Raw genomic sequence first — 24,563 nt, forward strand, 5'->3', positions numbered from 1 at the left:
TCAGTCTTTTTTAACCACTTCATTTTTACAACTCTCATCTGTTTCCAACACCTCAATTTTTAACCATTTATTTATTTTTTTTTTTTAACTTTTATCGCTCTCTTGTTTTTTTTTTACTTTTACACACTGCCTATTTTAAACGCACGGGGGCGCGTTTTCGCTCTTCTTCGTCAAAGGCGCTTTTGGAGAGGCGGATACGAATGGCCAAGATGGACTCAACATACATCCAATCAGATACGAGGACGGTGCGCCAAATTCCAAGACGGACCAATCGGCTTTGAGAAATGTGCGACGCTATCGTTTCTCTGCGCTTTGGGCAGAAACGGCCTTCTTTTAAAGTTGCCAGGGGGGCAGCGAGGAGCCCTGTACCGAACGACAGAAAGGGGACAATATTGATCTGAAAGGGCAAATAATTCATTCGTTACTCGACGCATCTGTTGTTAAAACCGAAGACCAGGGCTGAGGATATTTGATAAGGTAGGTCGCTAACTAGCCGCTAAGCTAGCTGGCTAGGCTCATTGATTTCGCTTTCGCAGTGTCGCTTAGCTAGATGCTGTCAATGATCACAAACTGAAGCTGCCCTGTCTTACACATCTGTTCTTTTTCTTTTTTTTTTTCCTTTTTTTTTTTTAAATCTTAGGTTCAACACGGAAAACTCGATAACACCAGGAAATAAAGAAAATGTCGGAGCCGGACAAATTAAACATCGACTCTATAATTCAGCGCCTCTTGGAAGGTGAGAAACTCAACTGTTGCTCAATTTGATCACCTTTATGTACACTTATTTAATATCTGATGCCAGTCCGATGCGGTTTAATGTCAGACTGGAGAGCATGACGGAGCTTCTGCATTCAGCGCCACTTTATTTCATTTGCATCCAAATAATTCCAGCATTAACATAATAACTGGGGTTATTTGTTTGATGGTATGTATAGTATTTAAACTTACTTCCTGTTTTGGAGAGAAATGCTTTTGGTATTATGACGTATGTAAATCGAGGGGAAATTGGTGACTTTGGAGGGAAGTTGTTGTGCTAGTGATCCTGGACTGACAGGTCCTGATTTGATGATGCTTTTTGGGGTGGATCTGGACTTATCACATTCCAACTATTGTTTCCTGCACATTTACGATGACTGCACTTCACCACCAGCATTATCAGTGGCTCTGCAGTTCAAAGCCTTTCTGAAACGAGAATAAACAAATTCAGTACTTTTCGGCTCTAGTCTCTTGTCAAAAGGCATGGTCAGGTTTGTATTTTATGTATCTCTCTCAAACTACTCTTCAAACCATTTTGTATGTGTTCTCGCCGGAGAAACTTTGTCTATTTCAATGGTGAATGGACTATATTTATATAGTGCCCTTATGCTCAAAGTAGTTTCAGTGACGATGGGCTTGATCCCATCGTCACGTCTTCCAAAGAGGAAGCAGAGACTGGGGACTCAGAGGCAGATCCATCACCTAGGCCGAAGTCACCGAGGTGGTTAGAAAGCTCCTCGGTGGCAAGGCTCCTGGGGTGTATGAAATCCGTCCTGAGTAACTTAAGTCTCTGGATGTTGTGGGACTGTCTTGGTTGACACGCCTCTGCAACATTGCGTGGCGGTCGGGTACAGTGCCTCTGGATTGGCAGACTGGGGTGGTGGTCCCTCTGTTTAAGAAGGGGGACCTGAGGGTGTGTTCCAACTATAGGGGGATCACACTCCTTAGCCTCCCTGGTAAGGTCTATGGGGTCCCTGTACGACCGCAGCAGGAGCTTGGTTCGCATTGCCGGTAGTAAGTCAAACCTGTTTCCAGTGCACGTTGACCTCCGCCAGGGCTGCCCTTTGTCACTGGTTCTGTTCATTGTCTTTATGGACAGAATTTCTAGGCGCAGTTAGGGTGTAGAGGGGGTCTGGTTTGGGAACCACAGAATCTCATCTCTGCTGTTTGCCGGCGATGTGTTTCTGTTGGCTTCGTCAAATCAGGGCCTTCAGTGTGCACTGGGGCAGTTTGCAGCCGAGTGTAAGGCGTCCGGGATGAAAATCAACACCTCCAAATCCGAGGCCATGATTCTCGACTGGAAAAAGGTGCCTTGCCCTCTTCAGGTCGGTGGAGTGTCCTTGCCTCAAGTGGAGGAGTTTAAGTATCTCGGGGTCTTGTTCAAGAGCGAGGGATGGATGGAGCGTGAGATCGACAGATGGATCGGTGCAGCGTCTGCAGTGATGTGGTCGCTGTATCGGACCGTCGTGAAGAGAATGCTGAGTAGGGGGGCAAAGCTCTCGATTTACCGATCGATCTACGTTCTGATCCTCACCTATGGCCATGAGATTTGGCTCATGACCGAAAGAACGAGATCGCGAGTACAAGCAGCCAAGATGAGTTTCCTCCCACAGGGTGGCTGGGCGCTCCCTTAGAGATAGGGTGAGGAGATTGGAGTCGAGCCGCTGCTCCTCCACGTTGAAAGGAGTCAGTTGAGGTGGCTTGGGCATCTTTTCCGGATGCACCCTGGACTCCTCGCTAGAGAGGTGTTCCGGGCACGTCCCATTGGGAGGAGGCCCCGGGGAAGAACCAGGACACGCTGGAGGGACTACGTCTCTCGGCTGGCTTGGGAACGCCTCGGGGTTCCCCCGGAGGAGCTGGGGGGGGGGGGGGGGGGGGGGTGGGGGGGGGGGGTGTGGATCGGGAGGTCTGGGCGGCTTTGCTTGAGCTGCTGCCCCCGCGACCCGACTCCGGATAAAGCAGAAGAAAATGGATGCACTCATTGTCTCAAACATGCACACACTCATGTTAGGGTGTTGCCATCCACAGTGTGCAACTTCACAAATTGGTGTGTTTTTGCGGTCTGATACATGAGCATTGCTAAGTCACTGATTGTCTTACACTACATTTAAACAAATCGGTGTGGTTCTGTTTGGAGTGTCAGGTTTTATATTGAAGCTATGAGCATTTTTAATGCTTAAAACACAGAAAATGTGTTGTGTGCGTGTGGCGGCTGAGCTCTTCTGCTGCTCCAGCTCAGGTGCATGTCTGTGTACATCAGGTGGCATTGGCATTGTGTTTGATTGCTCAATTTTGCCACACATCTTTTGCATGATTTGAAGAAAAAGTCATTGTGGAAAATATTGTAATTGAGATATGAAAAATGTGTGGTTTTGTGATTTAACAGTAACTATTTGGACTAGTGGTGTGTTTAAAAAAAAAAAAAAAAATAAAAAAAAAAAAATAAAAAAAATAAAACAGATTTAAATGGACATGGTTGGAGCAGGACATGGACGGGACATAGGCAAGAATGTGAATTCGTCCGCAGGTTTGAGCTCCCCGGTAGAGCCCTCTGCACGTTATGTTCATCAACTATGGATCTAGAGGGGTAAAAACTTTGGAAGAACTTTGCAAGACGAACAAGCATGTCACCAAAGTTAAGATTAAACGGACCTATCATGTACTGCCTGGATCCAGTGTCCCAAATGATTTTTCACCGGTCAGCGACCTCAGTTCTCAGGTGCGTGTCAAATAATTCTCTTCATGCAATTAAAATGTTTACAATCACTGAAATTTTGAAGTGTGGTGCAGTTATTTATACTGTGCACTGCAAAACCTCTGTTTGCTTATGTTTTTCCATCAAAATTTGTTTCCATATTCCATTTTTGTCATATCAAACTGCTAACTTATATATAATGTGTGTGTGTGTGTGTATATATATATTTATTTTATGGCTTTATTTTGACATGAGACACACTTTCTCGTAAAATGTGACCCAGTGGAGAAAAACAAACGAACCCTTCTTCTGTGGTGTATAACAGCAGCTGGCATCCTTATTGTTCATTGCTGCCACCTGCTGCGTCGGTCCGTTATAGCAGTACTAAATTCTCTCCATGAGTCCAGTGTCTTTCAAGCATAATACTTCATACAGAAAGTTCTTTCAGGCCTTGCAATTGATTTCTTTCAGTTTTTACTCTTAATCTCTTTCATTAATTTACATATACTTGCATGAAGTTCAAGTATATTTCAGAGCTCATTGCAGGTTAAGGAAAGACATTTAAAGAATAGTTTTCAATCAATCAATCAACTTTTTTCTTATATAGCGCCAAATCACAACAAACAGTTGCCCCAAGGCGCTCCATATTGCAAGGCAAGGCCATACAATAATTATGTAAAACCCCAACGGTCAAAACGACCCCCTATGAGCAAGCACTTGGCAACAGTGGGAAGGAAAAACTCCCTTTTAACAGGAAGAAACCTCCAGCAGAACCAGGCTCAGGGAGGGGCAAGTTCAGTGATATCTGTCCAGTGCTATGGCATTTATAGTAGGTACATATGCTATAGCACGAAGTATCACTGAAAGGAGGTCTACATAGACAGATTCTTTTATTAGTCAGGTTTCCACATACCCCAACTTTGGAAATTGGAATTGGAAATTCATGAAATTAGGTCTCTGTAGTGCCCCCGAAATGCCTCTAAAATGCTCAAAACCTGTGAGCTTCAGTGGGCGAAGCCCCCCAAGCTTACACCAGGGTGCACTACCCCCAGACCCTACTAGGGGCCTATGGCGGCCCCCAGAACCCCACCATTTTTCAGAGTTTTTTTTCTTTGCCCATTCTCAGCCCTGTGTCATATTTGATGACTCATTTTAAATAACTGTTCATTTTGATGCAATCACGGCAAAAACAGCCGCTTTCCACTATGAGAAGCTCATGTGTGTGCACGTCCATGAACGCAGCCTATTAAAAACAGTTTGCTAGAAGCTCAGCTTTGTGTGCGCTTATAAGTATTGTCATCGATATAACTGTGAAAAGTCTAAGAAATAAAACTGTGCTCAGCCAGCCTGAGAAACAGAGGAGAGGTGCATGGTGGCAGTAAAATAGCATCCTGCGACACAGACTGCAGTGTCAGCACACATTAGGATCCAAAATCTGATGGACTCTGAAAAGTTAAGAGGTTCGGGGTGAGGTGTGTCGCTTTCTCTCTGTACATTCTCTGTAAAGCTGAGCCGCGGAGAGTCATGAATACTTCGAGTTTTTGTTGCTAACTGGGATGATGAGTAATGTGTAACATGTCCTTGTTTTTGTACTTGCTTGTGGCTTATTTATTTATTTTATTTTTTTTTTAGATTGAAGGATAATTTTTGGGGTTATTTTTCCAGTTCGTCATTAGCACTTACATTTTCTTCGGGGAAGGAAAGCTGAACCTTTTTGTTTTTCTATTTATTTATTTATTTGGACAGTGAATGTGTGCTTCCTGAGGCTGCTGATAATTTTGACCTTACTGCCACCTGTTTATATACTTTATTTTTAATTATAGGCCCTGCTTGATCAGCCTCAGCGGAGCTGCTGGATTTGGAATATTCACACATTTCTGTGCAGCCTCATTGCCTCCTGGGAGTTTTGACTTTGACTGTAATGGCTGCTGGAATGTTTGTATGTAGATTACTATATGTGGGCCGTGATAAGGTTTGTCTGCCAAACACAGAAGGCAAACAAGCCAGATAGTGGCAGTATTTACGAGGTCTGTTAGAAAAGTATCGGACCTTTTTATTTTTTGCAAAACCCTGATGGATTTGAATCACGTGTGCTTGCATGAGCGAACCTTGAACCTTCGTGCGCATGCGTGAATTTTTTCACACCTGTCGATTGCATCATTTGTTGGTAAGCAGTCTTTGCGTGAAAACATGTGTTGTGCGCTCGGCGGATTTTCATTGCAAGGAAAATGGCGGAACGACTGGAGCAGCGCCGCATCAAATTTTGCCAGAAACTGAGCAACAGCCAGGTGGAAACCATTCGGATTATTCAGACAGCTTTCGGTGATGATCCTCTGGGCATCACACAGATTAAGGAGCGGTACAACTGGTTTAAAGACGTCCACACAACGGTGGAGAGCAAGCCACGCTCCGGTCGGCCGTCAACATGCTGAAACGACCAGATCATTTCCAAACTGAACGCTGTGGTGATGTAGGACCGTCATGTGACTATCCGAGAAATTGTGGAAGAGGTGGACATCAGCACTTTTTCTGTACATTCCACTGTGACAGAAGATTTGGCCATGAAAAGAGCGGCGGCGAAATTCATGCTGCTGCTGACGACGGAGCAAAAGCGCCTCCGTGTTGAAGTCTCACAGGACATGCTGTGACATGCCCACCTCTTCCACAATTTCTCGGATAGTCACACGACTGAAAAGCCACCGAAAGCCGTCTTAACAGACCTCATATAACCTCTTATGTAAGTCACTTGACCTTTTTTTCAGTTGGAATCTGCTGTTTTATTGCTGAGAATAATCACTTGAATCTTAATCTTGCACATGCGCTAATCTAACCTGTTCAAGTCTATCAGTTCATTCTCGGGCTGCCCATCAAAGCGACCGTGGCACTTGTCCACTCTGAGACCAAACCAATTATCTGTGTTTGGAGGGGTTCAGTTGGATTACTTGCAATGATCTCCACCTTGGTGAACTCTGAGACTGTTTTGCTCTCACAGTTTGATATGCTATCAATCTAGATGACCTCCAGCATTGAGTGAGTGCAGGACTAAACCAGCACTTCTGACACCCCCAGCAGCTTTTCTGTTTTTCTGGCCTGGCTCTGTTTTCTCCCCCATGATCAGTGAAGTGTAATGACATTTGTGTGTTAAACTCACTAGCGCCCACTCCCCGTGCTGCTAGTTTTGGAGTATGCTTTGTTAGGGCTTAACTGGCTGTAATCCAGGCTTAAAGTGACAAGTGCCAGTGCAGTATTGTAACCTGCTTTGTACTTATGATTGTGCATTTAGTTACTGCTTAAAGATGGATGACAACACTATGGGAGAAACCAATCGCTAAACCATGGATCAGATCATTTTTAGTCATGGATCAGATCAGAGAGGGGGGATGTAGTGGTGGGGTGTGATGTGTTGGTCTTTACTTTGAGGATTAAATGCATAGGTGCTAGTTTTCAGTCATATGACTGATTTCAGTCAAAATTCAGATTCCGTTATTTCCGTATAATAAATTACTCCTATACTGCTCTCACAGCACTGCTATATGAGTAGCGTCATCTCACGATGTTTTAGCGCAATACTTGGTGCGAATCTGACCACTCGCAAACAATTTTTTGCAGGGAAAATTTCCCAAAAACAACTTCAGCTCTTTATTTTATTCTGTTTACATCCACATGAGACAAACCATGACAAAACGCAAGCTTACGCGAAGTCTGATGATCAGAGAACAATCTCTGCATTTTGTGTTTTGTCTTGGCGGTGACCACAGCCCATGAAGCTGAGTAGGAACAGCCAGAAAAACGTCCCAACGTGTGGGGTGCTGCAGTCGCTGGTCCGTCTGGGGAGGGAGCACGCCGGCGCCAAGTGTCACAGAGGCCAAGTCCCGTGCACGTGTGTGCTAGTCTTACTGTTTTCCATCAAAATTAATATTTCCTTATTTATGCCCCCCCCCCCCCCCCCCACACACACACACACACACAAAACTGGTGAAAAGCAAAGAATTCCATGTTGAGATTTCTCAATATGATGAGCACTATTTCCGGAATGAAACTAAAGTGTACTTGTACAAACTTGTTACATGAGCCATGATTGGTCGGAAATCGAAGCGACACTGTCAACGAGTTCTCTAATACATTTAGGTCAGTAAATCAGCTAGACAGCCGTGGTTCACCGTTGTGGACGTGCGAAATTCTCATCTTTGTCCATCATCACAATTTTCACAGAACACTGTTATCTGGATGGGTGACAAAAGTTACTGAAGTACATTCAAATGGTAACGAGATGTGTTAAAGTGGATATGACACCAAAAAAATTAGGTGAAACTGATATAAATATCAAAATGTACATACAGTATAGTAAGTTGAAAGTGGTTTTAATCATTATCACTGAGAAATAAAGTTTGTACAGCTTCTCAAAAGTGTGTTTCTTGGAAAGCACGTTCCATCGGCGGTCACGTGATGCCGTGACGTCACAACATGTAGAGTCCCGTCTTTGTGTGTTAGATTAACAACAAGAACAGATGGACCTCAGCATGGACAGTGATGAGATTGAGAACTTTTCTGACTCTTCAAGTGTGGATTATTTCTGTGAGGAAATCGAGACTGACTCAGATCCTGAGGATGTTGCAGCAGTGATTAGACCATACAGATTGGAGCTGTATCTTTTGGACGAACGTTCAAACCAGGAGCATTCTGGAAATTAATGCCGACGGAGCTTATGGCGGAGCCGAAGCAGAGGCAAGAGAAGTGCTAATTCCGATGGATTTTGAAAGGCTGCAGAATACGGAATGGTAAGGGAGGCTTTGATTTTTGTTGCTGCTGTTTATAACACTATAATTATAGCATTTTCAATTCTCACGTCTGTTTACTGCCTTTGTTATTGTTTCGGAGCCGCGATAGTGTAGCTACTACTTGCGGACCACCGTCATTCCCTTCGGGTTTTTGCCATTTTCGAGTTCCTGGCATTGCATTTGTGTTTAGTTACGTTATTTTCACGAAAGAATAGGAAATAAACGGCGAAAGCTTTGAAAAAGATCACCAAAAACAACAGTGAAGATGCCGCTGCCGTGTTTACTATGTATTGCACTGATATTTTTACAAGTTCCTTGACCATTTCAAGATTATTGTGAACATATTATTTGGGGTTGACATTTTAGGTGTTCCTGTGAGCGGTGCGAGGAACATGGAGACGGTAGAGGAAAGTGTCTGCTGTCGGGAGCAAATGCGGGTGTGCGAGCGGCAGCCTGACATTTCGTGCATCGCACAACACTGCGGCTTTCGATCAGTCTGCCTGGACTTGAAAAGGCTAAAACCTTTTGCCCTTGTGTTTGTGCAATATGCTGTGACACACTGGTCAGTCATATCGACAAACAAGTCCCTGAGAGCTGTGTTTAATCAGAGTTTCTGCTGCTAAAAAGTGTAAACAACAGCTGCCAGGCGCGCAAGCCGATACGGTCTACACGCAGTGAATTTTCAGGCTTGGTGCTCAGCGGGAAGCGGTCACGGGGCGTGCACATTTTTCAGTGACGGGACGTTCAGTGTTGTATATAACGGGAGAACTGCGTCCATCTTCCCAAAATGCTTAGGTTGACCGAATTATATAAACTTTGTTACATGTAATAAGACTATGTTGTCTTTAAGTGTCATAGCCACTTTAAATCTATTGAAAAAGATCACATAGCCCAAAAATAGGTTGAATTAATAGCAAAGCAATGTCTCAAGCCCAAACCAAGAGAGGAAAACAATCACCACAACCCCATGTGAAAAATAAGAGATGCCCACCCAACCAGCTTGTGGTTCATTTGAGGTGGGGGAAGACTCCTGTAAAATAAAATGAGTCCTGTATGCATTTGAAGACTCTTCTTTTTAATAAGGCTTTTCAGAACTGACCAATTGTTAACCTTGTCCTTTGTTTTATGTACGTTTTATTATTTTTATGGTATTTTAACCCGTGAAGTGCTTTGTGACTGTCTGTGAAAGGCGCTGTATAAATAAAATTTACTTACTTACATTTGAATTGAATTTTGACATTAAAATCCTTCTGTGGCGCAATAGAGCAGCGCCGTCTCGTTTGGGGGGCAGGCGCTAAAGGGGTAAAATATGACGCATATGATGTAATTTCTCTACTTCCTGGGTACAAACCACTGCATTTTCAGTGGGGTTTTGGACAAATTAAATGTAAACTAAGTGAAAATGTAAAGAAAAAGTGACGATGCTGTGGGAAAGTGGACGTGTTGTGGTTTGTTTATGATCCATAGCACAAACGTATCGAGGCGAGAGAACAGATAGCTGTGTAGGCTAACCGACACGTCGTCTCCTACCGCCTCGCCTTTTCTTCTCCACTAAGAACCGAAGAAAAAAAAAAACTTTTCGCGACTGCTTTGGTGATTGCAGCCGAAAACAAAACCGTACACCATTTATCCGTGTGAAGTTATGTTGTGTATAGATATTAAATGGAGGTTCCCGTAAGTGGTCAGATCCCACGATATCACAGAGGGTTCAAATGAGACTGTGGTTTTCTATAGCAGTCACTGCACAAGATGAAGTTATAAACTAAAATAAAAGTTGTAATAAAAGTATGTGGGAAAAATTGCATTCATATTTGATTCAGTTTACTATTATTGATTAAAATGTGATTAAGATATTCTCCAGAAAATTGAGAACATTGATTCCCCCCCCCCCCAAGTAAGAATTGTGTCAAGAATCTACCAGAATGCACCAAAATGCACAATTTAAAAAGAAAAAACTGTGGGAGCATGCACCCAGACCTCCCTAAAGGACTTTGCGCCTTCGGTACTTATCCATCCAACACCAAGAAAGTTTCAGTCCAAAAAAAAAAAAATTTGTTTTTTTCACCAGCACCCATGTAAATGTAATATTTTTGTCCAGTAGAGAGCTGCTGCCTCGTCACAGAAAGGAGCATATTTTTCTTCATTTTTACAGGTTTATGGCCCAGTCACACGGCACTTAACGAAGGGCAATGAAGCTCTGACGAAGCAAGAAATATTCTACTTTTGTTGGCATCGTTTAACCTTTGCGCAGCTTTGTTCCTGCAGCTGGTGCTTCGTCAGGATTTTTAAACTGTTGAAAAATTTGAACGAAGGGCAACGAAAACCTCAATTCGTCTGTCTTGTTTTACTGTCGTTCTTGACTTTTTTAATTGTTTGTTTAGTTTTTGTAACGTTATTGTTTAATTTGACTTCGTTGGAGCAGCTGAGTGTTTTCACACAGTGCAGAAGCCGGTTTGTGAGCGCTGAGGCTGCTGCTGCTTCATGTACCGTCGGAAATTACAGGGCAAACTCAGCCTGCTTGCTTGGATATTTTTTTTTTTTTTTTTTTTTTTAATCTGTGTGGGGGTCAGCTTCAATGGGCTCAGGCACCTTACATAGGACAGAATTAATCTTTTGTGTGGATATAAATAATTATTTTGCCACAAACAACTGCTGAATTTGAAACAACAAAAAAGTTGTGTAATTTCCGACGGCACTTGAATGCAGCATTAGCAGCGGCAGCAACACCTGCGTGCGGTTATTTTTTTTTTATTAAATATAACAACGTGAGTGTAGGAATGATAATCCAGTCCTGCTGTACATGTGGCAACAGGTAGATGAATCAAAATGATGATCAATCAATCAATCAACTTTTTTCTTATATAGCGCCAAATCACAACAAACAGTTGCCCCAAGGCGCTCCACATTGCAAGGCAAGGCCATACAATAATTATGAAAAACCCCAACGGTCAAAACGACCCCCTATGAGCAAGCACTTGGCCACAGTGGGAAGGAAAAACTCCCTTTTAACAGGAAGAAACCTCCAGCAGAACCAGGCTCAGGGAGGGGCAGTCTTCTGCTGAGACTGGTTGGGGCTGAGGGAAAGAACCAGGAAAAAGAGATCGATCACTAATGATTAAATGCAGAGTGATGCATACGGAGCAAAAAGAGAAAGAAACAGTGCATCATGGGAACCCCCCCCACAGTCTACGTCTAAAGCAACATAACCAAGGGATGGTCCAGGGTCACCCGATCCAGCCCTAACTATAAGCCTTAGCGAAAAGGAAAGTTTTAAGCCTAATCTTAAAAGTAGAGAGGGTATCTGTCTCCCTGATCTGAATTGGGAGCTGGTTCCACAGGAGAGGAGCCTGAAAGCTGAAGGCTCTGCCTCCCATTCTACTCTTACAAACCCTAGGAACTACAAGTAAGCCCGCAGTCTGAGAGCGAAGCGCTCTAATGGGGTAATATGGTACTACGAGGTCCCTAAGATAAGATGGGACCTGATTATTCAAAACCTTATAAGTAAGAAGAAGAATTTTAAATTCTATTCTAGCATTAACAGGAAGCCAATGAAGGGAGGCCAACACGGGTGAGATATGCTCTCTCCTGCTAGTCCCCGTCAGTACTCTAGCTGCAGCATTCTGAACCAACTGAAGGCTTTTTAGGGAACTTTTAGGACAACCTGATAATAATGAATTACAATAGTCCAGCCTAGAGGAAATAAATGCATGAATTAGTTTTTCAGCATCACTCTGAGACAAGACCTTTCTGATTTTAGAGATATTGCGTAAATGCAAAAAGGCAGTCCTACATATTTGTTTAATATGCGCTTTGAATGACATATCCTGATCAAAAATAACTCCAAGATTTCTCACAGTATTACTAGAGATCAGGGAAATGCCATCCAGAGTAACGATCTGGTTAGACACCATGCTTCTAAGATTTGTGGGACCAAGTACAATAACTTCAGTTTTATCTGAGTTTAAAAGCAGGAAATTAGAGGGCATCCATGTCTTTATGTCTGTAAGACAATCCTGCAGTTTAGCTAATTGGTGTGTATCCTCTGGCTTCATGGATAGATAAAGCTGGGTATCATCTGCGTAACAATGAAAATTTAAGCAATACCGTCTAATAATACTGCCCAAGGGAAGCATGTATAAAGTGAATAAAATTGGTCCTAGCACAGAACCTTGTGGAACTCCATAATTAACTTTAGTCTGTGAAGAAGATTCCCCATTTACATGAACAAACTGTAATCTATTAGACAAATATGATTCAAACCACCGCAGCGCAATGCCTTTAATACCTATGACATGCTCTAATCTCTGTAATAAAATTTTATGGTCAACAGTATCAAAAGCAGCACTGAGGTCCAACAGAACAAGCACAGAGGTAAGTCCACTGTCCGAAGCCATAAGAAGATCATTTGTAACCTTCACTAATGCTGTTTCTGTACTATGATGAATTCTAAAACCTGACTGAAACTCTTCAAATAGACCATTCCTCTGCAGATGATCAGTTAGCTGTTTTACAACTACCCTTTCAAGAATTTTTGAGAGAAAAGGAAGGTTGGAGATTGGCCTATAATTAGCTAAGATAGCTGGGTCAAGTGATGGCTTTTTAAGTAATGGTTTAATTACTGCCACCTTAAAGGCCTGTGGTACATAACCAACTAACAAAGATAGATTGATCATATTTAAGATTGAAGCATTAAATAATGGTAGGACTTCCTTGAGCAGCCTGGCAGGAATGGGGTCTAATAAGCATGTTGATGGTTTGGATGAAGTAACTAATGAAAATAACTCAGACAGAACAATCGGAGAGAAAGAGTCTAACCAAATACCGGCATCACTGAAAGCAGCCAAAGATAACGATACATCTTTGGGATGGTTATGAGTAATTTTTTCTCTAATAGTCAAAATTTTGTTAGCAAAGAAAGTCATGAAGTCATTACTAGTTAAAGTTAATGGAATACTCAGCTCAATAGAGCTCTGACTCTTTGTCAGCCTGGCTACAGTGCTGAAAAGAAACCTGGGGTTGTTCTTATTTTCTTCAATTAGTGATGAGTAGAAAGATGTCCTAGCTTCACGAAGGGCTTTCTTATAGAGCAACAAACTCTTTTTCCAGGCTAAGTGAAGATCTTCTAAATTAGTGAGACGCCATTTCCTCTCCAACTTACGGGTTATCTGCTTTAAGCTACGAGTTTGTGAGTTATACCACGGAGTCAGACACTTCTGATTTAAAGCTCTCTTTTTCAGAGGAGCTACAGCATCCAAAGTTGTCTTCAATGAGGATGTAAAACTATTGACAAGATACTCTAACTCCCTTACAGAGTTTAGGTAGCTACTCTGCTCTGTGTTGGTATATGACATTAGAGAACATAAAGAAGGAATCATATCCTTAAACCTAGTTACAGCGCTTTCTGAAAGACTTCTAGTGTAATGAAACTTATTCCCCACTGCAGGGTAGTCCATCAGGGTAAATGTAAATGTTATTAAAAAAAGATGATGATCTAAAGAGCTGTTCTGGAAGGAAGAATTCATGTTGTGGATCAGTGATCAGCTGGTGGAAATAACCACACGTTTTCTGTTATAAATCAATATATATGGCTTAGAACATAATACAGTGATACAGCAGTTGTTTTGTTTTTTTTAAATTGGAGCAAGACGGAGCGCACAGCGTGTGGACAGACGGTGTGGATTCTGATAATGATGGAGATGATCCTTGTTTTCTTCTGGACGAGGAACCAGAGCAGGTGGTCCACCATGCGCACAGATCTCCACAGCTTCTGTTTGCAGTTTCTCCAGGACTCAGGCGCTATGAGCTCCGTCCCAGTGCCACGTCCTGGAACGCAGAGATGCAGACACACACTGCTCCAGCTGTGGCTCCAGGCGCGTTTCATTTAAAGCGTCGAGCTCGTTAGCTTCAGTTTTTTTAAGTTCCTCTTTCGTCCACCTTTTCTCAATGAATTGTGACTTTTTTTTACTTTTTCCCTTCGTTCAGGAATCGCCGTGTACCGTGTGACTGGGCCATTACTTAAATGAAACATGGCACCAGCATGTAACTTCATTTCATTCAAGTTTAAATCATTTTAGAGTTTTTCCATGAGTTAATTTGTAATTTTGTTGGACTAGAATCAAATGTTATTTGTCATATTTTATGTCCATATCTACAGGTAGGGCATCACAAGAACATTTGCCAACTAAGAACATTTAAATTAGAATGCCCAAATGAAGTGAAAATAATACATTTGCCTTCTGACAGTGACTGAAACTTTATCATCTTACTGCTTGAACTCTCTCATCTTGGGCTGTCACCTCTTCTGCTTTGTCACTTTGATTAGAATTGAAGTACAATAATATAATCAAATGAAGTCAATCATTTGTTGATACCAATAAATGATTGAGTTCATTTGTGGAAAACGTGTCAACTTACACCAATATTGGATGTACATATAGTTACTAAGTGGCTTCCTCTTTCTGTCTGAATTTTCAGACAGAAAAAAAATCCTATATCCAAAAAAAAAAGAGAAAAAAAAAAAAGCGTAATCTAGTAAATTTTTGTGGTTTTTAAGTGTACCTGTTTAACAGATCCACAGTACATTTGAGACTTTTAAAACAAGTTATGAGGGTGAGGGAGTGAGTGAACTGTGGGACACACAGACCAGGCAAACCTTCTGAATTCTTCATCTGGTGTCAGTACAAGTAGTTGGAACACAAGATGTTATCTTAGGCCAAACTGTTTAATTTTCCTGTATGAATGTGCTGATGCAAACCACCTTCCATGGCCTGATTTAGCCTGAATTGAGTTTTGTTTTAGAGCTAATGGCATGTTGCTTTTTTTTGTTATTTTTTTGGCACATTATGTGTCCTGAGTATGTGTTCGTGGTGTATATTCTGCAGTTACATCAGCTCAGACAGGGATGTGTGTTTCTTGTCTTTGTGTCATAATACCACTGACTACAGCAGATTAATATCCACTCATCTGCTGTTTTCAGAGCTTGACTTCTTGCAGAGGCTCATTTTGTGTTGTGGTTTCCTACATGAAGCATCTGTGTTATTTGAGGTGTCTGAAAAAGACGAGTGTAAATTTGTAGGTTAGTGGCCAAAATCTTGCTTTCCCCCAAGTAATTAACACTTAACTGGGCTATACAAGCAGACCTTCTGTATTTCTCACGTTTATGTCTAGTGACATTGTGACACTGTATTCAGCTTTTTTTGGGATGCTGCTCCAAGAGGCAAAGACAACAACAACAAACAGCCTACTGTGTATTCGTACTAAACTGCTGATAGTGTGTGTTTGTAGCATATCTCTGAGAAATGGATTTTGGCATGAATATTTCACATTAACAAATATTGGGTGGCAGCGTAGTAGATCAGCAATTTCAGTTAAATATATCATATAGCAGACAAACACTGATATTTCAGAAGTGAAATGAAGTTTATAGGATTTACAGAAAGTGAGAAATAATTCCTTAAACAAAATTAGACAGGTGCATAAATTTGGGGACCCCAACAGAAAAAATACATCAATATTTAGTAGATCCTCTTTTTGCAGAAATAAAAGCCTCTAAATGCTTCCTGTAGCTTCCAGTGAGAGTCTGGATTCTGGTTGAAGGTATTTTGGACCATTCTTCTTTACAAAACATCTCAGGTTTGTTGGTTTCCGAGCATAGACAGCCCGCTTAAAATCACACCACAGATTTACAATAATATTCAGGTCTGGGGACTGAGATGGTCATTCCAGAACGTTGTACTTGTTCCTCTGCATGAATGCCTTAGTAGATTTTGAGCAGTGTTTAGGGTCATTGTCTTGTTGAAAGATCCAGCCCCAGAGCAACTTCAACTTTGTCACTGATTCATGAACATTGTTCTCAAGAATCTGCTGATATTGACTGGAATCCATGTGACCCTCAACTTCAACAAGATTCCCAGTACCTGCACTGGCCACACAGCCCCACAGCATGATGGAACCACCTCCAAATTTTACTATAGGTAGCAAGTGTTTTTCTTCGAATGCTGTGTTCTTTTTCAGCCATGCATATTTGTTATGTCCAAATAACTCAATTTTAGTTTCATCAGTCCACAGCACCTTATTCCAAAATGAAGCTGGCTTGTCCTTGGGGCAACTGTTTGTTGTGATTTGGCGCTATATAAGAAAAAAGTTGATTGATTGATTGATTGATTGTCCAAATGTGCTTTAGCATACCTCAAGTGACTGTTTGTGGCGCGTACGCATTCATTCTTGTGTATTCTTTTTTTTTTTTTTTTTTTTTTTTAGTTAAAGGCTCTCGTCCAGGAAAGAATGTCCAGTTGACAGAAAATGAGATCCGTGGCCTCTGCCTCAAGTCCCGTGAAATCTTCCTAAGCCAGCCCATCCTGCTGGAACTAGAGGCTCCCCTCAAAATTTGTGGTAAGTTCTAATGTCAGAAGCAGAAAAAGAAATTCTGTACTTTAGGTTTCGTCAGAAGGTTTATTAAGTTTTTTTTTTTTTTTTTTTTTGGTTCTCCCGTTACATGTGATTTATTTCTGCAACCAGTAACAATGAAACTGTTTATAATTGCTTGTCTTTGCTGCCCCCTGCAGGTGATGTCCATGGTCAATACTATGATCTGCTCCGATTGTTTGAGTATGGAGGCTTCCCCCCAGAAAGTAACTACCTGTTTCTGGGTGACTACGTAGACCGAGGGAAGCAGTCACTGGAGACCATCTGCTTGCTGCTCACCTACAAAATCAAATATCCAGAGAACTTCTTCCTGCTGCGCGGCAACCACGAGTGTGCCTCTATAAACCGCATCTATGGTTTTTATGATGAGTGTAAGAGTGAACAACAAATTTACACTGACAGGAGGGAAAAACAATCCAAAATCATAGTCTGTGTTTCTCATCTTTGCAGGTAAGCGGCGGTATAACATTAAGCTGTGGAAGACTTTCACAGACTGCTTTAACTGTTTACCTGTGGCTGCCATTGTCGATGAGAAAATCTTCTGCTGTCATGGAGGTAGGCCATACTGCTCACATGCTGTCATACTTGTATTCAATGATCAGTCTTGGACTAAGACGGGTGTGCGGTTTCTGCCTCGTCCCAGGCCTGTCTCCTGATCTTCAGTCTATGGAACAGATCCGCAGAGTAATGCGACCCACAGATGTGCCTGACCAGGGCTTGTTATGTGACCTGCTGTGGGCCGATCCAGACAAAGATGTCCTGGGCTGGGGAGAAAATGACCGTGGTGTCTCTTTTACATTCGGGGCCGATGTGGTGGCCAAATTTTTGCACAAACATGACATGGACCTAATATGCAGGGCACATCAGGTACGCACCATGTTGGGCTTCAAAGCCAGGAGGGTAACAGTTGTCCAGCAGTTAATTTATTACTTCTGTTTAACACATTTAAACTCTGTATGTGGTTATTTCATTTAACATAAATTACAGAAATGGGCAGGTGCTGTTTTGTTTAATTTAACTTAATTAGGCCCGGGGAAGATGCACTTATCTCTCGATGATGTGTATCACAGCACTGGGGTGTTGATTCAGTTCGTGTCATGATGCAACTCTGCAAGTATTGCACTTTGATATTACAAGGAGTTTTGTCTTCCTTTTGTAACACGAGGCCACGGGGAAAGCTGGATATTACCCTTCCAGAGGCTGTATGTCATAAGTCATATTTACAGATTTTGTGTTGTTGGGTCACTCGCAGCAGTAGCAGCAGCCGGCCGAGGGATTCGGCAGTACCGTTGCTCAGAGTGACCCACCACGTTTTTGTCTTGAACAGTTTGTCTTTAAACACAAAGACTCTCCCCATCTTTAATTTTTGCACTCTCTGGCTGCAACATCATGAAGTAAATATTCATCTGCATGCAGTTTAATCTCCGGAGGGATTTCTTGCAGTCCGCCAGGAGTTTTTTTTCTTTTTTATTTTTTTTAATGTTTGTTTGGAATAGAGGCAACATTGTGTATTATTTACATGAGGTCTTCTATACATTCTGCCCTCTGCTGAATAAAAGCAGTACTGCCTTCTCACCTCGTCTGAAAGTAGTTTAATTCATTTCATTCTGGACTTAAAAAATCAATTATGTTGTAAAATTATATATCATGAGTATCTTTTTCTTTCATATTTTATGTTTTTTTTTAAAGTGCATCTTTCCAAGTTGGCAATAGTTTGTCCATTAGGCTAAAACCTGCTAACAATTACTGGCAGTTATTTAGACTTTTAGATTTTGTTCATCCATTTGGCCAGATCAGTTAATGATCTAAAAGCTTTGAACTTGGCTGACAAAGTGGAAGTTAGGTTGTCCGTTTCTGTTTAACGCTCTGAGTGACTAACTGGTAGAGTTGCATGTTTAGTTAATGGCTCTGACCTGCTCCTCTCTGTCCTCAGGTGGTAGAAGATGGTTATGAGTTTTTTGCAAAGAGGCAGCTTGTTACTCTGTTTTCGGCTCCCAACTACTGTGGAGAGTTTGACAACGCTGGTGCCATGATGAGTGTGGATGAAACACTAATGTGCTCCTTTCAGGTGTGTCAAAGAGCTTCCTTATTATTATTATTATTTCCTTTTGTCTCATGTATGTAAGATCCAGGCAAAATTAATGGTTTTCCAGGCAGAAATGTAGAGATTTAAAGTCTGAAAGAAAAATAAACCAGTACATTCAAGGGGGAGATGCAGTTTTGTGTGTATGTGCATGTGTGCACACTTTTTTAATTTTGAAAAGGTGTTTTTTTTTTTTTTTTTTTTTTTGGTTTATTGCTATGAACAAAAACTAAACCAGAAACATCATGTTTTCTTAAAAAAAAAAAAAAAAAAAAAATCTATAACAAACGTGTTTGATATTATGGTAACCAGTTAATGTTTTCTTTTTCGTACTTTTAGCACAAACCTTTAGTGCAAACTAAAATACCTTTCTGGGGTCATAAATAACACCACATAACAATCCCTTATCCTTGCCAAACTAATGAGACAGATCCTGTTAAAAAAAAAAATAGAAGTAGATTGACAAATTTGTGGTCAGACTCTTTTTTTTTTACAAGGGCACAAATCTTTGTCTGTGCTCATAAATGACCCCTCTTGAAGGTTAAACAGATTAAAGAGTCTCTTTATATAGAAATTGAAATTGGGCTTTAGAATATTCATTTTTCTATTAGACATAATAAATTATTTGGAATGTAATTGTTTCAGTCACACAGCACCCAGATGAATGTGTGGCCCTTCAGAGTAAAGGATCTGGACGCCTCTGCTGTAGATGTTTAACTTCACATGCAGAACTTCTCAGAATTCAACTCTGATTTGCTGAAGTTATCATATTTTTTTTTCCTCCCTTTGTGTCATTCTTAAAAAATGGGTTTGTCTCTGAGGAGTGAAGCTTCACGTGTGTATATGTACAAAACTGAATGAAACTTTCTTTTCCCGTCAGATTCTGAAGCCAGCAGATAAGAAATTGTATCCTTACAGCGGAGGGGCCGGACTGGGATCTGGGAGGCCTGTTACCCCGCCTCGAAATTCAGCTAAGGGTGCTAAGGCCAAGAAATAACACCCACCAGATCCCCCTCTTCACACCTGCCACCTCCTTCTGGACCCCACATATTTTTTTTTTTTCTCTCTACCTCCCAAACCTGTTTCTCTCTTGTCAACAAATGGCAGCGAAGCAAAGAAACATCCAGGGTTCAAATCTGTTTTTCCTCTTTAAAACTATTTTTATCTCTTTGTTTGGCTGTTTGTGAAGTGAGAATGTTCCAGAGGGAATTTGCTGTATTATATTCCTCCGTTATTCCATCATTTTGTACAGAACATTTCTGCGTGTTGGTGATGTCACTTGGGGATGGGGGAGGGGCTTAGCTGTTGACACTAAGGCCCTGCACTGATTAATGCTAAAGATAAGCTCTTGTTCATGTTGTTTGAGATGACTGTGCACAGAGCGGTGTGTGTGTGTGTGTGTGTGCGCGCGCGCGCGTGTGCGTGCTGGGGCGGGGAGCAGAATAATGTTTTGCGGTGAAACCGTAACAGCATGGGGGACTCTCGTGCACAGGTGAACCTGTGAACACAATGGATTCACAATGGTGCAGGTTTTTTCTTTTGTTTTTCTTCTTTGAAAGCCAGTAATTTGAGGATGAAGTTGTGAATGACAGTTTGTGTTAGACATTTAAAGCCAACATCTGGCTTAACTTTTTTTTTTTTCTCCTTATAGTCTTTTCTGAAATTTGATGTGGAATAAATGCAAACATTTATTTGATTTGGAGAACCATGCTGATCACTTTTTGGACATTGTTTTATGTTCGTTGCTGAGCTTAATGGCTGCTCTTGAAGTACAGTAGTGTTCAGAGTAATAGTAGTGCTATGTGACTAAAAAGATTAATCCAGGTTTTGAGTATATTTCTTATTGTTACATGGGAAACAAGGTACCAGTAGATTCAGTAGATTCTCACAAATCCAACAAGACCAAGCATTCATGATATGCACACTCTTAAGGCTATGAAATTGGGCTATTAGTAAAAAAAAAAAAAGTAGAAAAGGGGGTGTTCACAATAATAGTAGCATCTGCTGTTGACGCTACAAACTCAAAACTATTATGTTCAAACTGCTTTTTCAGCAATCCTGTGAATTACTAAACTAGTATTTAGTTGTATAACCACAGTTTTTCATGATTTCTTCACATCTGCGAGGCATTAATTTTGTTGGTTTGGAACCAAGATTTTGCTGGTTTACTAGTGTGCTTGGGGTCATTGTCTTGTTGAAACACCCATTTCAAGGGCATGTCCTCTTCAGCATAAGGAAACATGACCTCTTCAAGTATTTTGACATATCCAAACTGATCCATGATACCTGGTATGCGATATATAGGCCCAACACCATAGTAGGAGAAACATGCCCATATCATGATGCTTGCACCACCATGCTTCACTGTCTTCACTGTGAACTGTGGCTTGAATTCAGAGTTTGGGGGTCATCTCACAAACTGTCTGCTGCCCTTGGACCCAAAAAGAACAATTTTACTCTCATCAGTCCACAAAATATTCCTCCATTTCTCTTTAGGCCAGTTGATGTGTTCTTTGGCAAATTGTAGCCTCTTCTGCACGTCTTTTATTTAACAGAGGGACTTTGCGGGGGATTCTTGCAAATAAATTAGCTTCACACAGGCGTCTTCTAACTGTCACAGCACTTACAGGTAACTCCAGACTGTCTTTGATCATCCTGGAGCTGATCAATGGGTGAGCCTTTACCATTCTGGTTATTCTTCTATCCATTTTGATGGTTGTTTTCTGTTTTCTTCCACGTGTCTCTGTTTTTTTTTTTTTTGTCCATTTTAAAGCGTTGGAGATCATTGTAGATGATCAGCCTATAATTTTTTTGCACCTGTGTATAAGTTTTCCCCTCTCCAATCAACTTTTTAATCAAACTACGCTGTTCTTCTGAACAATGTCTTGAACGTCCCATTTTCCTCAGGCTTTCAAAGAGAAAAGCATGTTCAACAGGTGCTGGCTTCATCCTTAAATAGGGGACACCTGATTCACACCTGTTTGTTCCACAAAACTGACAAACTCACTGACTGAATGCCACACTACTATTATTGTGAACACCCCCTTTTCTACTTTTCATTTTTTTTACTAATAGCCCAATTTCATAGCCTTAACAGTGTGCATATCATGAATGCTTGGTCTTGTTGGATTTGTGAGAATCTACTGAATCTACTGGTACCTTGTTTCCCATGTAACAATAAGAAATATACTCAAAACCTGGATTCATCTTTTTAGTCACATAGCACTACTATTATTCTGAACACTACTGTACAGAAGTACTTGTGTAGTTGATTTGGTTAGATGCCTTAAAAATCAGTCCCCTGCAGATGGATCCTGGAGTTCTTTGTGTTTTTTAGTGTGGAATGTGCCGCAGAATGCAAGTGTGCTCCAAGTTTTTTTTGTTTGTTTGTTTTTTGTCCCCCCACCCCCTTTCAGTGTTGTTGCAGGTTTGATTCTGGTTTAACTAGAATAACTACATTAAATCTGAAGCACTGCATGTGACTGATGAAACATAAACCTGGAATCAAGACTGCAGCCTTTTATAATTTTTTAAATCGCCAAAACAGTGGATTCTTGAATCCAGAAGGGGTTTTCCAAATGATTATAACAGCTTTTTTTTTGGGGGGGGGCCATTGTCATAATCTTATATAGCAAATTCCCATTGAGTTCAATTTAGAACTTGTCTTGTGACTTCAGGTCTTTTCTGGGTGAACGGTTGACTTATTGTCATCATGTTAATACTTCGTAAGTTGTTGAAGTAACAATAATGATGTGAAGTTTCAATCATTGCTTAAGTTTTTTCATCTCCAAATATGTTGCTGTGAGCAGACGTTTGCATACACTCATCATGGACGTGAACATCAGGGCAATTATTTTGGATATTCAGTTAACACAGCTGTTCTTTTTCTGGGCTAGAATGATGGTAAAACACCACTTTCATTGGGGCTTAAAAATTGTATTGTGGTTTTTCTGAAAATGGCGCAAGCACCAAATCATACAGGATCAGATGTGTACATACGTTGACTGAGGTGATTTATTCCAACAGCTCTTACTCTGCCAGTTGCAGATCTGAGGAGGATCGTAGAGTCACACAAGCTAGTAATGTCTTTTGGAGCCATTTTTCAAGAACTGTACACACATTATTGGAAGGTGTGGCTGCTTTAAAGAGGTCTGGATGAAGACCCAAATGTTTGTCCTCATAGGCTGGAAGCTGCTGGTACGCAGACGTCTCTGTTTACGTTCAAGCGAGGTTTACTTTACCACAGACATGGGAGCTGCACGATGTTTCAGTATACAAGGTCTGTCCGAAAAGTAACGGACCTTTTTTATTTTTTTTCAAAACCCATATGGATTTGAATCATGTGCGCTTGCATCAGCCAAGCTTGAACCTTCGTGCGCATGCGTGAGTTTTTTCACGCCTGTCGGTTGCGTCATTCACCTGGTGAGCACTGGTCCACCCCTTTCGTCGCATTTTTATTGCGAATAAATGTCTGAATGATTTGGAGCTTTGCTGCATCAAATTTTTCCAGAAACTGAGAGACGGTTAGGTGGACACCATTCGGAAAATTCGGATGGCTTTCAGGGACGATTTTATGGGGATCACACAGATTAAGGAGTGTTCCAGCCGGTTTAAAGACCGCCTACAGCGGCTGAGAGCGCACCGCGCTCCGAGTGCCGATCGACAGGCTAACACCCCGCTGGAACAACCAGATCATTTCCAACGTGAAGGCTTTGTTGATCCGGGACGTCGTCTGACTTCCACAGAAATGGCAGAAGACATGGACATCAGCACTTTTTCGGCACATTCCACTGTTACAGGAGTTCTTTCTTCCTTATTATTGTGCAGTCCTAAAGTGAGAAGCTGCTTTCTTAAAATGAAGCTGCCAGTGTAACTGGTGCGTGGCACAAAGTGAATGGAACCATGGGCTACCTCAGGACTCGACAAAACCTCAAACCATCAGTTCAGTGGTTGAAACTTGGACACATGGGACAGTGACCCCAGACACACCAGAACTGGTTCTGGAGGCCAACAGTAGGCTTTGGTCTTCCCAAAGTCTGTCTGCCTAAGTCAGGTCTGTGCCCGGAAGCCAACAGAGTGGTTGAATATTGTGCTAGAAGCTTCAGTGGGTGCCACAAGTGTCTGGTCAGGAAGAAATTTAAGAGACATTCAACCAAATTTTAGGTTGTGTTCATTTCAAAAAAGGCAACAATATAAATTAGAACCTGCACGCCAATTTCTGGGTGCACGCTGTAAAATGGCTTTGCCCCAGAAAACCAGCAGGTGTTACTGAATGCCCCACATTGCTGTGACGTTCGTGTGTGTGTGTGTGTGTGTGTGTGTGTGTGTAAACTCCTGACCACAGCTGTTCAACATGAAGAGCCACAGATGGCGCTACACTTCCAAACTTTGCAGACTTGACTGGCCAGTTTGTGCATATTTTGGGTGGCGTCTCACTGACTGAATTTACATCGTGTTTGCAGGTTTTCTCTGGGAACCCCCCCCCCAATATGCCACTCTTCCCCGTGGTCATTTTGCATCCCATCGCCTGTGCACTTAAAGCAGTGCCTGGTTCTGTCGTATTTCAGGGTCTCACTGCCTGTTTCTAACGACACCCTGTTAATTTCTGGTGTATAAATATTTAGGTTTACTTATCAGCCGTTTGACTGATTACACGTGTGCAAATTCAGCGCTCCATCCACACTGCAGATTAGGTAACTAGGTCAAACTGAGGCGACTGCAGAACATAAACGCATTGTTTAACAGAGGGATGGGGAGGTGGAGCTTTGGCTCCCCTACCTTTGTCCTTCCATTTACCTTGCAAGAGTTTTGCCAACTCTGGACCTCA

The 24,563-nt window shown here is 41.7% G+C and overlaps 1 protein-coding gene across 1 annotated transcript; it reads left to right on the forward strand.

Annotated features, from left to right (window-relative positions):
* The first annotated feature begins 318 nt into the window (after positions 1 to 318).
* On the forward strand, positions 319 to 20,432 carry ppp1caa (protein phosphatase 1, catalytic subunit, alpha isozyme a). The gene is made up of 8 exons (XM_034190333.1): positions 319 to 477; positions 641 to 736; positions 16,489 to 16,620; positions 16,794 to 17,024; positions 17,104 to 17,208; positions 17,297 to 17,520; positions 18,587 to 18,721; positions 19,617 to 20,432. Exons 2-8 carry the CDS (start codon positions 682 to 684, stop codon positions 19,731 to 19,733), a joined length of 999 nt encoding a protein of 332 aa, XP_034046224.1. The 5' UTR covers positions 319 to 477; positions 641 to 681; the 3' UTR covers positions 19,734 to 20,432.
* Positions 20,433 to 24,563: the final 4,131 nt, after the last annotated feature.

The sequence above is a fragment of the Thalassophryne amazonica genome, chromosome 16 (assembly GCF_902500255.1).
Source record: "Thalassophryne amazonica chromosome 16, fThaAma1.1, whole genome shotgun sequence".
In the NCBI taxonomy this organism is placed as follows: Eukaryota; Metazoa; Chordata; class Actinopteri; order Batrachoidiformes; family Batrachoididae; genus Thalassophryne; species Thalassophryne amazonica.